The 15524-nt window shown below is 41.9% G+C and overlaps 1 protein-coding gene across 3 annotated transcripts in view; it reads right to left on the bottom strand.

Moving 5' to 3' along the window:
* LOC130148743 (sodium channel protein type 5 subunit alpha-like) overlaps nucleotides 1-15524 on the bottom strand; it is a 215420-nt gene that overhangs the window by 101061 nt on the left and 98835 nt on the right. For 2 of the 3 annotated variants that reach the window (XM_056337668.1, XM_056337666.1), the window contains 3 exons: nucleotides 15078-15260; nucleotides 12272-12673; nucleotides 2864-2996 (listed from right to left, as the gene is read on the bottom strand). In XM_056337668.1, coding sequence (XP_056193643.1) covers nucleotides 2864-2996; nucleotides 12272-12673; nucleotides 15078-15260 — 718 coding nt within the window. The remainder of the gene's footprint in view (nucleotides 1-2863; nucleotides 2997-12271; nucleotides 12674-15077; nucleotides 15261-15524) is intronic. The other variant, XM_056337667.1, reaches the window with a different exon arrangement.

The raw sequence follows: 15524 nt of genomic DNA on the forward strand, positions 1-15524 counted from the left end.
GCTTTTAAAATATTACCTAAAATACAACCTTTATATGTTCATTTTCCTTGAGCACAAAAGAATTGAAATAGCTTCATAAGTATAATTTGCGCTAAACGGTGAAATAGAAAAGCCAAAAAAGACAGTTAATGACTGAATGATAATGATTAGCGGAATTGCTTAATGCTTTCCTTTTCTGATTCCTTTATGGGCATGGAATGCTGTATAACATTTTTAGTCTATATAATTAGAACCTGCACTGATAACAGGAAAACTTTAGCCAAGGCTGTTATTTCAATCGGTTTATAAACAGCCTCCTCTCTCACGTCAGGATGAACTCTCTGGGCATTTTTCTTCATTGCACAACAGAACTACAGTATTAGGTGTCTTCTAGCAAGCTTTCAAAGTATCAGATGATATCCTACATGCACAGGTTTTGCACAGGCATTTACACAGCTCCAAGATCTCTGGCAAACCAAACTGCTTGTGAGAAATAACTATGTCTTTCCAGCCTCCAAACAGAACGTTTAGAGGTAAATCTCTAAAAGGATGTGAGAACCATCCATACCCAAACAATTTCAATGCAAAATCCTAAATTTGCATTTTTTTGGAAAGCCACCTCTGAAAGTAATAGTTTAGGGAGTCACTTCCTAAACGTTCTAATTTTCCAGGTAAATCCAGAAAACACCTGACTACATCCATACCCCTCATAATCACTCCTCAGCAACCCTGCTTATTCCACTGTTATTAATTTGGGGACCTACGTGGTGGACACATCAAATTAGTGACTTTTTCCTGAGGCTTCACAGGACACAAGCCCCTTTAAGCCCAAGTCGCTGCTATAAGGGGTAGTTTCATCCCTCTCACCCTCACCAACATATTATTTCTCTGTCCTTCTGCCAGTTTTTGTGCGCCTGGACCTTCTCAGTGAGCTGGTTCTACCGGTTGACCCAAATGAACACCAACTGTACAGTCAAATCAAACTGCAAGAGCACAGCAAGGGAAGGAGGAAAGTGTGATTGTCCTGTTTTGACAGTGATGTGGCATTAAAATGGTTTAAATCAATTAAGAAGCCACATCCTTTCCCACCATAGGTGATCTTTGGAAATTGCAACAGATTTAATAGTGTTTTTGAAAAAAATCTGCTAAAGGAAGGGTAAAATTGGACTCAACTTTTTTTCTTTTACTTTATATTGTTTTAAAAAATGGTCAGAAAAACACAGTCAAAGTTTGTATTGGAGGTATTTTTACTCTGATTTTTAAATGAAAAAAAGCCTAGGTCCTTCCTTGTCTGCAAGGCTTTACAATGTCTGGGGAAAAACAGCCAGATGATGACTGCCCAAGAGCTGAGAGGAGAAACCAGGTAACTGAAAGGGAAGGGATTACTGGTCTGGCTGTTTCGCAGTTCGGCACAAATTATAGAGCTATTATTACAGGTAAAGCCTGTGATACATTTTATTCTTATTCGATATTCCTCTTGTTAACACGTATTCAGTTTCAATGACTAATCAAAGCCTGGGAGTTAGGAAACCTTTGATAAGGATTGAAACAGTTTTCCATATGAAGCTAAATATGTACAACCTCTGAGTTACCCTAGACTTGATGGTCTCTGTTTCTGTGGTAAGAAATAATAGAAATAACCATTACATAAATAAGAGGTCCAACTCAGACCTTTTAGGCATTCTTGACACACTGCAAAGAAGCAAATCAATCACAAAGCTAATTGCTAAAAAACCCTCAGAGAACAAATAATATGTGGAGTAAACTAAACACTGGAATACATCGAAGTTATTATTTACCTATTAAGAATACAACTCCTTATTTATTTAAACATATATGTATTTTTACTGGGCACAATACTGGTGAATATAACCACAGGCGATGGTAAAAAGCTGAGGAAGAAGGAGGGCTTTGTGGTTTCATGTTGGGCTGTCTCCAAAGGGCTAGGTCCAGTCCCTTTCTGCAAGGTATCTCCCAGATAAGCCCCTCTGGCTTGCCTTGCCTTTCTATTCTTCACTAACACAGACAGTGAGGCTGCAGGAGAATCCGAAATTTCCCTTGCTCCACACTGTGCTCTTGACAAACATTTTCCTATACTCTTAGCTGCTGCCTCGTATCTTGTTTCAATTTACAATGTAGGAGACATGAGGAACTGTAAGGAGCCCTTTCATGCTGCATGTAAAGAACCTAAAATGTGAAGTCTTGCTGTAAGTTGTTGTCTTGCTATCCATGAATTTGTGAAAGAGAAGTGCAAAGTTCCTGTATGTGGAAAGAAAGGGAAGGGAAATCCCTTTCACCTAATGAGCAGCCTAATGAGCAATGGAAACATTTGCTTGGAAATATTTGCATGGACAAATGGGTCCTTTGAGCATCCTTAAATTTCAGAGTGGGATTCAAACACCCACCAAACTGTCCCATTAGCTGCTCTGCAAGGAGGAGACTTTCCTCCCCCACAGCTTGGAAGTTCTTCATGTAGCTGGTGACTGCACATGCCAAGCTTTGCATCAGCTCTGGAGAGATGAGATAGAAATGTACCTACAGTCACCCAGTCTGGTGCTCCCCCACCCTGCATCTTCATTAGCCCTGTGTAATCAAATGCCACGGGAGCACAAAATCTTATCAGATCTGATTTTGGTTATATGGCCAGCATTATTTTTTTTCAGGATTTTTACAAGTCCATGGGTAAGGCAGTTATTATTTTGCCTTCTGTTACAACATTACCTCTGTCATAGGGGTCGCAATAACTTTCTATAATGCCTTCTTGAAAAACAATGAGAGTTTAATATTAGGGTTCTTTGTTCTTTGTTTAATATTAGGTGTCACTTTGTTCCTGCCAATCAAGATGCATATGGCTTTGAGTTGGGCAACTAAAGACATGTCTTACCTTCCAGGGCACTGGTGATGATGCTGACAGCGCTCACTGCCCTCTGCCTCTGAAAGGGTTCATCCGAGTGGTCCACCGACGGGCGGTGGGGCATTAAAAGCTGCTTCTTGCTTGCCTCATCTGAGGGAGAGGTCTGTTTAAATGAACACATTGGATCAGCAGAACAAAACCAAGGCAGATATGGTAGCATTTTCAAAATTGACTAAGCACTATTTTTCCCATTTGAAAAGTCCAAAGCTCACTGATTTCCCAATTAGACACATGCTGACAGAGTACTGCTTTTTAAAACGACACTTTGAGCAATTTTGGAAACTTTGTCCTGCCCTTTACCTTCACGTTTTCCAGTGAAAGATGCAGGTGAAAATAAAGGAATGCTTCTGATGCCAGAGAAACAGCAGTGCTGCTTCAGCAAGCACTTTGCTTGTGAAAGAAGCCCTGCTTAATTACATTAATTAATCCATTATTTCTGAAATGTGTTAACTGTTTAATTATACGGCTAGAAGTGAAAAAGGGGTGTGGGCAACAGCTCCATTACAGGCTTCTGATATCATACCAAGCAAACTGACTCCTCAACACATGTTTTCTCTTGTTCTGAAACACTGCCAAATCTCAGGAACACATTGTCATTCTGGTGATCTTTGGTGTCAGGGATTCTGAAGCTCCATAATTAGGGGAGAATCTCAGCTTCTTTTTTTTCTTAGGAAAAAATAAAAAATAACCCAAGCTCTCTTATTTTCATGTTTCTCATGGAAAAGTTTTTTAAAAAGCCCCAAACCCAAAGAAACAGAATACCAGAAAAACAGAACTCCCAATCTGTCTTTATTTAATGCTTCATTTTAAATTAGTTTTATGCTTTTTGAAGGCTTGGGTTTCAGAAGTCAGCCAGAAACACGGTATAGCTGCAGACACACACTGTAATAAATACTTTATATTGTCAGCTCACAGGAGCAAGATGTTAAGACTTTTATTATTAAGAGGTCCCACTTTATACAGAGACAAATCCCACTAGCTTTACTCCTCTAGTTCTCCCACAGGCAGAAGGAAAGGTGGGGGCCGAGGTATAAGGATTTGGGAAAGCCAGGTTCATCATCATTCTCTGTCACAGGCCTCCTGGTTGAGACACTCACTCTCACAAAATAAATGTTTTAACAGCCTGTCCTGCTCCTCCAAGCATACAGGCTGTGAGTTCTGATACACTATGTAAGCAAGAGAGATGCACTGTAGATAGATGGGTACTGATGGCTCTTGCAGTATAGCTCAAGGAAATGTGAAAGGAGAAGAAATCCTTATGAAGATGATAACTCCTGGTTTATAGAGATGTCAGAGTAGCTGCTTTTGCCTCTCCATAGTCAAATGAGCTACAGGAATTGGATTCAGTCTTCTGGATCTTCTCACCACTTGGGTCTGAAATGGCCCTAACCACCCCCAGTAGCACCCAGGATGCCAACCAAGATATGCCATGGGCAGCAACTCCACAGCTCTGCCACCAGCACACAGAGGGACTCAGGATCCCTCCTCTTCACCATTTCTCTACCGAAACTGCTCTTCAAGCAAGGCAACTCTGTGAGAATGGCAGGAAAAAGCGCTGGAGCCCTACGAGCTGTCTGTCTGGAGTGTGACCTCTTCAGGGCAGGGGACATCCCCTTGTCAGATGGTCACAAAGGACACAGATGCTGGGCCACAGGTTGACACCGAAAATAATAGCTAGAATACTGGTCCCAGGTCACTTCAAAGTACTGTAGTTAAAAATACCAATCGCTGCAAGACCAGAGAAGAGTAAGGACTTAAAACATTAAAGCAAGCACTTAAAACATTAGCTAAGCCAAGAAAGCAGTAATGCTTCAAAACAGCTTTTATTTTTTTTTTCCTTTCTAAAACATTCTCTTTTGTTAAAACAATCGGCTCGTCCATTCAGTTAATGATTCAGTCATCTCCAAAGCAGAGGTGTAATCAGAACCTATTCAAAGAGACTCCTGCTTGTGCATAACATAACAAGAAAATTCTCTGTCCTTGCTTTAGGAGCTGGGGAAACCAGGAACAGTATTTCAGATGCATTAGTTCACTTGATGCCCTTCGCCTTAAAAATATCCAATAAAAACCAAAGAAACAACCACAAATGTTTTATTAATGAAGAAAGCATCTACAAAATTGCATAATCGTTTACACCAGTTTGGAGTACATAACAAATACATGGGGCTGAAAAGAAATAAGTAGACAAGGAGATAAAAAACCATGAGGGAGACAAATTTCTAAGTAGAATAAAATAAAAACGTAAAAGAAAAAAAAGGGGGAAAAAAAGCCAAATAAAACTCTGACTCTTCCAGTTCCCTCTGTCTGTAGAATGAACCATAACAAAACCTCAAATCTCAAATTCCTCTGGATCATCTAACTCTTACACTGTACAATCTTCCCATCCCATCTGACTGGAAGCCTAGGATGTACCAGCAGCATGTCTGTAGGTAGTCCCATCCCCAGAAGTACCAGTTTTCTGACTGTCAGGAAGGATACTATATTCCCCTTTATGCAGGCAGAAGTGCTTTTGCAAAAGTTATGGGTTGGTGGCCTTTCTCTGAAAGCCACGTTTTACAGGTGCAAAAACAATTCACTGCAGAGGTAAAAAGTCAAAGGAAAAACATTCAGAGATTCATTCCTCCTGATTTTTTATTCAACTAAACCGGCGTGTAAATGAAAAATTCAAGTTAAAAAGGTTTGGCATGTCCTGCATAAATAACAATAATAATAATAATTATGATAACGATGATGATGATAACAATAATAACAACAATAATAATAATAGGGGAAAAAAGCAGGGAACTGGCTTTTTCCCTAGGTTTGATGCAGTATTCTCAACCCAACAAGTTTTTTAGTCACTCTTTTTCTTTCCAGCCCAGCATTCTCAGTGCTGTGACCCATGTCATGAGAAGCGGTCCCCAGGACTTCAGGAGCTCTGCTGCAGCCAAGGGGACTGCTAGCAGTCGCTGACCTCCACACACACAGGGGTATTTCCGAAGAAGCCTTGTGATGGCTCCTTCCTTCACCTTGGAGGGGTAAATTTGCTGCTGGCCCATGCTCAGAGCAAACGCTGCTGTAAGTGCCAGCCACTTGCTCGCCCAGCTGCCTGAAGCCCAGCTCCCCCTGCCAGCCGGCAGGCAGCAGAGGGTCATCCCTGGAGCCAGGACACAGGCTCTGGCAATGGTGGGGTGTAAGGAACACTGCTGTGCTCTTGGCAGGAGGACCAGTCTCTTTCCCAACAGAGCTGTTAATCTATCACATAGCCAGCTTGCCGTTTACAATCAAGTATTTTTTCCAGGAAATAAAGTTTCCAACCAGGTGATTTGCTTAAAAATCTTGAAATTACTGAGGGAAGTTCTTGAACTTTTGTTCTTTGTAAAGAATAGATATGTGAGAGGGTTTTTATATATATATGTATTAATTTTAGTACAGAGATAGTTAATAGTCACGCAAGGAACCAGCAACTTTTGCACTCTGAGATAGAGAGCATCTCCAGGAGCGGGACAAAGACTATTATCATCACAGAGAGAATACAGGCGCAGTTGTTCATCATACTTATATTCCTATAGAAATTAAGCAAAAATAACAGCAGTCCCTACAGTTATGCAAGGAATATCCTTAGGACCCAGATGAGAACTCATGATGGAGTTAAAACACGGGCACTTCCAGAGGGGTGAGATTATTTGTGTTGCTCCCTGATTGACTGGAAATGTTTCTCCTTTGGATTAGCTAAATTCTATAGGGACAAATATACAATTCAGTAATTTACATGTAAATGAAGATGCATAACACTGCAGAATTATTTTCTTCTGAGTGCCTACACTTCTGAGCTATGTCAAAACTGTTCTGTGAAGATGTGCTTATACATGGCAGCATTTTAAAGACCACATTTGGGAACTGGGACAAGTTTAATTTTCCTTGTACAGTAAAAATCTTTTCAAGCAGAAAAGAGGTGGACAGGCCACACCATGAACAATGGACCCAGTAAGGCACTAGCACAAATATTTAATGAGATTGAAGGTGACCATAATAGAGCACAGCTTTAAAAAGAAGCCATTCAATTTTGAGTATGCTTGATTATTTAAAGAGATGCACCACAAACTGGAGCAGCTTGCAATATTTGTGTCAAATCTGACTGGTTTAGGCTTAGGATGGGCTAAAGCAAAGTTTGAAATGAGCAGAATCTAAAGCCACGGTGACAACTCTCTGTGTGACAGCAGCAGAGGGCTAGCTCGCTTTTGTCTACACTGGCAGCAATTTTTGGATGGCTTGTTTTGTTGACCTTTTTTCTGAGCATGGAAACTGCTAACATTTTCCATTTTCACCAGTCCTGTGGCAAAGCAAGAAGGGGAAAAAAAGTAATTTTACCTCCAGGCAGTTTTAGGATCAACAAGAAAACCTTACACCAATGCGGTCAGCAAAACAGCTTTTTTTGCTCAGCAACAGCAAAAGTCAAGGTCTTTTTGGTTGTTGTTGTTTTGGGGGTTTTTAAAATAATGAAGACAAAAAAGATAATCTTCTAAATCCTTAGTTTGGCACTTTGATAAGCAGCCTGGCCTTTCTTAAGGGCTCACTCCCCACTAGTTTTCACTCCTGTCAAGCTAGCAATACTCAGCGTTTCTAGTTTCCTAAAATAAAAAAAAAAAAATAAATAAATAAACAAAACAAAACATATGTGCTACCAAAAGGAAATTTAGGAAGAGTTGTAAGTGTAAGAGGGACACCCCGGGTAGCTCCGACCTCAGCCTCGTTGCCCATCCCAAAGCCATGTCACAGGTGGCACGGCTCTGCTCCTGGGCTGATGGGGAGCTCTGATGAGCAGATGCCTCAGGGAGAGCGAAGCAGTGGGGAGCACCAGCTAACAGCCAGCTGCCCACCTGCAAACAACCACCTCCTCAGTCCCGCATCCGTTCCTCTGCCCCTTCAAATCTCAAAAATAACTGGAAAGTCAGGATAAACCAAAAAGCTTGCAGTTCCCCTCCAGAAAGGGCTCCAGTTGGCTTTAGGAGGCAAGAGGGGATGCTGTCACGTGCATTTCTTAACCCTTGAGAAATTCTTAATGACAACGAGTGACATCTTACTCATCCTCATCAGATCCCACGATAAATTGAGCTCCAGGTAACAACTCATTAACTTAATCCAATTCTGTTTAAACAGATCAATACCTTGTGAAGGGAGATGTTACTCTAGCCTCTTAACTAAGAAACATCAAGACACAACAGAAGAATACATAACTACAAGTAAATACCTCAGGAATGCGCAGAAACTTTAGGTTGTAGCGTACCCTGAAGTTACTTACATAATGTATAGACTTTCTCTAAAAGAGGTGAAAGCCCAAACTCCCAGCCCAGCAATCAGCAGGAGCATAAAAAATTTATCATTTTTCAAACCTCTGCATCTCAGGTCAAGTCAAAAACCATTAGGAACTTAAGCACAGTCACCAGGTTCTGCTTCTGTCTTATTTACACTGGGGTAAGTTTGATGAAATCAGCAGCTGCACCACTTGAAGAAAACTGGTAGGAGAACAGGAGTGGCCCTGACCCAGTCCTCTGCAGGATACACCACAGATTTCCAGGAGAGTGACTAGGACTTACGGTGGGTTTCTTAAGACAAGCTCCCTGCACCCCTTGGACTTAAATGCCTGTTGCTCTTCACATCCAGGTGAAGATGCCTGACCCAGAGCCAGCTTTGTGGAGGGTGTTTGCAGACTGTAATTTCATATTGCACTACTTTGCTCTTCATATGACCTCAGTGGGCTTTGTAGCCTGAACACTGCCGTGTAACCCCCTGTGCTGCCAAGGGCAGCCCCCCAACAACGCTGCCACCACTCCTTGTGAGTGCTTTTATGTGGCATGGGAACATCAATGGGGGCAGCAAAGTGTGCAGATATGCATGGGTTCCCTGCAGAGGATGGGATGTCCATCCTCTTACTCAGACTGTGCGCTGAAGGCCCTGGTGACTTGGTAGGACCGCTTTGATGGAGGAGGAGTGCACGGATGGATGCCTGTCTGCATGGACCATGCCACCCATGGCCAGCAAGCCTGCTAACCAGTCAGACTGCCCCAGCTGACAAGGCTGATGGGCCTAAGCACCATCCATTGAGATTATCTGAGATCTCTCCTGTTTCACTAGCTGTATTCAGAGATTAGGGGATGGAGATGGAAAGTGCAAGCACACTTGGTTTCTCATGGGAACACACTCACTTCCATCTGTGCCAAGGCAGCCAAGGCCAAGTGAAGACCATTTGAAAACTGGATTTTTGAGTTTACATGCTCTTCTGCAGCCAAGTGTCAGGAGAACACGCATCTGAGTCACCAGCCTGAACAGCAGGACAATGTGCTGTAGCCACCTCTCCCAGGGGAGAGGGCACAAGCTGCACAGATGCCTTCACATCAGCTCAGCTGCCACCCGCAGCCATTCCCATGGGCACACAGCCCTTGGCTGGGGCACAGGGTAGCAGTTGCAATGACACAAAGGCATGAAAGCTGTTCATCGTGGTTCCAACTACTTTGCCTGGGGTGAAATCTTTGGGCTGAATGTTGCTAAAACTGATCAGGCTAAAATTCTCAAAAGTGCTAGTGACTTTTTGTGCTTTCCCTGAGAAACCTTAGGAGGTCCTAGTTTGAAACCATCTGCTGAAACTATAGTCTGCTTAAGGGCTGCAAGCTGGAAACTCAAAACCAGAGATGGTCAGATCTTATTTGATGTTTACTGTGCCTTTTAAATCCGAAGTGTTCTTCCAGGCTTTCCCCAAACCAGGGTTCAATGGTCTCCCCACTCAGCAGCAATCAGACAGGTCTGTGTTACATTCATCTGATACTACTGAGCATCACAGAGGGACCTAAACAAATGCATCTTCAAAACTTAATGCTGTAAAATGTGTTTTGCCAGCTCCATCAACTCGGACATTGTGTTTACATGAGTGAAGCCACACTTACACCTCAGGAAGCTGCATGTCAGGGCTTAATGCATATTACAGTGATAGCTTTTTATGGACTGCTCCTTCTTTTCTTGTTCAGGGAAGATACAACAGCATAAGTGGGTCCTTATTCATCATGGGCTTACACTCATATAAAATAAATAACAGCAGCAGGGTCAATGCGGTTAATGAGGTAACTTCAGCTTCACCCTGCAACATCTTTCTTTTGCTTCCTCCAAACATACCAAGATTCTACAAAAAGAAGCCAGAGCTGCTGACAAAGAAAAAACTCAGTGTCAAATTTTAAACATGGAAAAGGCAAAAAATAATCAAACAAAAAGCCCAGAAGCATGTTGATTTATCTCCCAGCACACTGAGGTGTTGGATTTGCTATTTCCTTTTGCCTGCACTCCACGGCTGAGGCTGCACGTTTGTGCCCAGCGCTTATGGTTCCTGTAGTGAATACATCTGTACAGCAATGGGCTTCTTGCCAATTAGCTTTTAACTCCAGCTCACATTTTCTGGATAGATTAGATACCAAACCTGTTTTGCAGAAGACACAACATCCTTCACATTGCATCACTGAATGAGCATCTGTTACTATAGCGCCTGGGTGTTATTTCCTAGATGACCAGGGAGCTGCCAAGCAAGCTCATCCACCCTGGCTGTTCAGTTTTCCACATCCATTTTTTTAAAAGGCAGGAAGCTGGCAAATGAAAAGAAATGCCGGCAGAGCTCAAAGCCTCCCTGTCACCTCAGGACCCAATCCTGTAACATACCATTATTTCCTGTGAAAGGCTAAGTGCTCTCGTGCTTTGTTAAGCTTTTTCTGGCATCCAGGAGATCCTCAGCAGCCTGCAGAGCTGCTTTCCTTACAGAGAAAAGAGGGACATCCAGTGCTCATCTTCTGAGGCCTTTCTACTTTGGTTCAGACTTTTTTTTTCTTTAATGCACAGGGCTTTTTTTTTTCTTGCTTGCTTTTTTTTTTTTTCCCCCACCAAGCTAAGTCCAATAAAATTCCCACTATCTACAAATAGTGTTTCTGTTGCTTAGCTGTCTAGAGACTGCTCTCAGGACTGGTTTTCCTTGTCTGCAGAGAGTAAAAAAGGGATTACCAAAGTCCTAAATGAACGAAGGTGTGAACATCTGAAAAAGCAGTAACAGCCTCAAAACTGTCAGCAAAAGAGATAATTCTCACACCAACCAGCTTCCCACGCGCAGCATGGCCTCTCCTCTCATGTACAGTGCGAGAGTCTATTTGCAGGACTACAGGGAAAGCCTGGATAGGTGAGGAAAAAAATTCTGTCCAAAGCTTGAAAGGGAAGAAGCCGCCTGACTCTAAAAAAGCTACTTCTCAATTTACTGATAATCTGACACCACGGCTGGGATCCTTCTCGCTCACCTTTCTCTTTAGGAAATGCCTTGCCTAATACATGTTAGAATCACATTTGCTTATTTCCCCACCGATGCAACCTGGTTTTGGCACCTTATTGCTCTGCTTGAACTTCATCTCACCTGACTTAAGACACCTCTGATAATTCTTCTACATCTTGGGCTCCCCTTGTGGTTAAAGTTAACAGAAAGAGGCACTTTCAGGGAGAGAGATTATTCTGGCCCATTTTCAATCTCTAAAATGAAATAAATCCTGCCCACACTGATGGTAGTGACTAGACCTCTGTTGCATTAAAGACTGTTGAGGGTGATGAGCTCCAGTGCAGATTATCTACATTAAGAGATAAATTCCCACCACATCAAACTGGCAACCTGTCCAAATTGCCTGCCTGCATAGCAGCTATTTTCAAAATAACATCTCATGGTTTTCCAAGTGAATTCATCCTGGGGTCCTAATGTTATTTGTCTTAAGAGTTTATTTACAGCCTTATTAAATATTTTGCAGCAGTGGTGCTTTGCAGCAAAGATCCTGACAATCTGAAAAAGGCTTGAAGTGTGTTGATCATCTGCTCATCTTTTCTGGGTGTTATTTCAACTGGATGCTAAACCCTTCCGGGAACTACCTTTGGACCGTAAGAACAGCCCTTCACAGTAGCTATACGTAATACCAGAGCTTAGAAGCAAACAGATAGCAACCAGTGGGAGAAAAAGCAGTCCCAAGATGGTAAGACTCAAACCGAATCATGTTAAAAACATCATTTTCTAGCCACTGGACAAAGTCAGATATTAAAATGTCAAAAGAAACTAACTTAAAAAATGTCCCTACAAGGAAAGAAAATTCATATCAAACCCAAGACGTAGGTATTTGCCTCCAGCCAGCTCTGAACAGTTAAGTCTCACCAGAAGTCGTGAACCTCTTACACGGCACTAGACACAAGCCCATTGCCTTCCCACCCTGCCTAGGACGCTGGGTCTGGGTTTCTCACTGCAGACTGCACATCGTGTGTACAAATTACAGCAAATCCCAACAACATTTAGAAGGAAACAAGAGTGTGAATCACATACAAAAGTTATAAAGTACTCACCAGGTCGCCTGTCCCAGGTTTTTCCATAATAACTGGGGGGAGCAGTAACCCTGCAGGAGAAGTAGGGTCTGGGTTGAGTGCCCCGGTGCCTCCTCCTATCAGGGAAACCACACCATTGCAATCCACTGAGCTGTTCCTTTTGCCCGTCTGGGTGTAGTTGGGAGTAGTAGGGTGAGAACTATGGCTCACTTGACTTTGCACGCTTGGACGCCTCCCAGATCTTGGAATTAAGAGAGAGCCCCGGTGGCTTTCATTTTCCCCAGCAGTGCTGATCTCATCATCGGCAAAATCTGTTTCGGAGCCAGTGTCTCTGCCACGGAGTCGGAAACTGAATATGCTTCCGTGGCTGGTTCTGCGCTTCACCAAGTTTGCACTGGGACCATAACTAATGCCAAGGAGAGTCTAGAAACCCCCAGAAAGGAAAAAGGGGAAAGAGAAACAACATTTTGCAACACGTTTTCAGGAGCAAGGAAGGTCTGGGGAGAGCAGTAAGTTCCACTTTAAATCAAGTGCTTCAGAGAAAGACTTAATTACACGTAGCCAACCTTTGCAAAGTTAAGAGGTTGAACAGTCATTCCTAGCCATTAGGTATTTGTCTAATACTTGACAGTTAAAGATGTACTGAAACAGGAAGGGTCAAGGTGGCATTCACCTCGTAGTGTGATACTTCCTTTGCTTCTACTCCCCACCCCCGTCTGGTAAGTGCCGAAGGACCCGGGAAGGCAGCACAAGGAGTGGAAAAGAGGAGCAGGGAAGGGGATCCAGCTCCAGTTTACTGCATTATCACACATCTGTGATCTTCATAACAGCTAGGGAAGGAACGTTGCAGTGGGAGAAGAAGAGATAAAGAAACAGGGCAGGAAATGAACTGCAGGGGAAATGAGAAGAAGAGGGAAGAAGAAGAAGCAGAATACGACGGAAGAAGGTGATAAAGGAAAAAAAAAAACGAGAGCAAGAAGAGGGATATGGTTTATTATTCTGTAAAATTATTATCCCAATGCATATGGCTGCTTTAAGGGGTAAGTAACCTCAGCACACAGGAGTCTCCCTCACACTCAAATTTTATCAGCCTTGAGGATCCACTCTGATGTCAGCTAGTGAGAGTGCAACTCTGACAGAGCATCAGGAAGACATAGCCAAGGACTAAACAACCTAAACCCTGGCAGAGTAAAAAGGATGTTCAGAAAATGCGTAAGAAGTTCAAGCCTATCCCCTTCCCTCATATCTGAAGAAGAAATTATTGGAGTAAGAGCATTTAGGCAGAAATACTTTTGATTTTATGGCCTGTACAGAATTGTCAGCTTCTTCAGAACTTTCTCATGAGCCAAGTGTGTATGAAGAGAGGTCAGATCTTCACAGCATCCACAAACCAGACAAACCAAATGAAGCCTGATTTCATTTTGCACAGTAGCTTACACTACTGAGTTATGTAATGATGCTATTTTGTGACCCTGGTACAAGGAAGAGTACAAACCCCAGGCCCCTTCTAACTAAAAACAACCCGTTTGGATTGCTACCAAATTTTAACTGGTCAGAAATCCATGCCTGGGTTTCCATGGCACAGTCATTGAGACTGATTTCTGATGGCAACACACTTCCAGCTGCTCAGATTGCATCTGAGTGATGACTCAGCTTTACTCCCTCCAACCATGCCAGACACAGCCTTGCAGAGAAGATTTACTATGAGCTTTGAAATGTGTCTCCCATGTTTCTCATGCATATGACATCCAGGGGCGAAAAGTGAAAACACAAAATATTAATCTAAGAAACAATGTGCAGCTCCAATCCACGGTCATTCTGGTACATGGTGTCTTGAAACCCATCCAGAATGAAGCTAAAGAGCAATTCTAGCTTTAACAGAAGTGTGATTTGTAACGCGACCCATTCCACCAATGAGAAAACAACAAAAACTATTAGATTAAAAAATGCATGTAATTTACAGAAATCTATCTCTGTGTAAATTTTGTGAGCTGGGGAGTCAGTAATTGGTCACATTTACTTACATCACTTACAACTTTTCTATGAGCTTTTTATGGCTGCCAAACATCCCTAAATTCACTGACAACAAAATATAAAAAGACTTAGCCCATTACATGGCTATTCAAAACAACAAAATAAACTGATTTAAACTTTGCCCTCAGTTAAGCAAAGACTAATTATCTGAAGCTATTTATGATCATTTGATACATACGGCATGTGCAAATTCATATTCATGCATGTCAGTAACATTTACATAAAACCCTATTTAACAACAGTCTCACTCCATTTTTTCCCCCTGCAATAGAAAGTAGAAACAAGTGCCACAAAGTTTTGACTTGAAGGCAACTAGCAAAGGAATATAAAAATGTTAATAACGTCTTTGTATAGCATTTATAAAGCTCTCAGAGACAAGCTTCCTCTTTTCCTCCTCCTCCCTTTTCTTTTTAAGCTTTGCAGGTTTCTTCTAAGAATATTTTATCTCTAGTAGGGATAGGATAGATATAATCAGGTGAATGAAATTAAAGAAAATAAACAAGATTGTGGGTAATCTTGAAGCAGGGAAAAAAAAACAAACCACAAATCAACCCCAAAACTGAAACAACAGATTTGTAAAAATGTTTAATGGGCATTTTTAATTAATTTTGAAAAAAATTTGGTAACATATCCCCTTTCACTGTTCTAACACAGACTGTCTGTAGGTCAGCCATGATATTAAATATCCGATTTTCTTTACAGCTGAACATTTCAGCCTTAATTGCCTATTCAGAGCCTGGCCTAGCCAGCAAAGCGCAGTGTGGAGTAAGTGACATTTCAGACCGTGGCTTACCATTCTCCTCTGACCGTCATCATAGTCACACTTGGGATTCCTTTGATCTTCCCCATACTCTTCTGCCCCCGAAGATTTCCTTTTCTTTCGCTTATTTCTTCTTTCTTTGGCATTTTTGGATGCTAAAGGTGACATTTCCAATGAGCTGAGTGACATTGAATCAATTCCTTTAGCAGCTAGTGCCTGAAACAGGTAGAAGGCGTAAAATTTATTATTTGAGTTAAGGATGTCAGTGAGAACTAATAATTACTCCACTTAGCAATTATTTTTCATTTTAAGTTTTAAGGTTGTGTAGAAGATAAATTAAAAATTTCAGGTGGCCATGAATTGTAAAACTATCTCACGTGGCTGGAACTGGTCTTAACTTGTTTCTAACCTCTACATTTACCTGTAGGAAAATAAACAACAAGCAAGACAGGTTCCTAGTACAAATGCACACAAGCGGGT

This window comes from Falco biarmicus, chromosome 4 (assembly GCF_023638135.1).
Source record: "Falco biarmicus isolate bFalBia1 chromosome 4, bFalBia1.pri, whole genome shotgun sequence".
Lineage (NCBI taxonomy): Eukaryota > Metazoa > Chordata > Aves > Falconiformes > Falconidae > Falco > Falco biarmicus.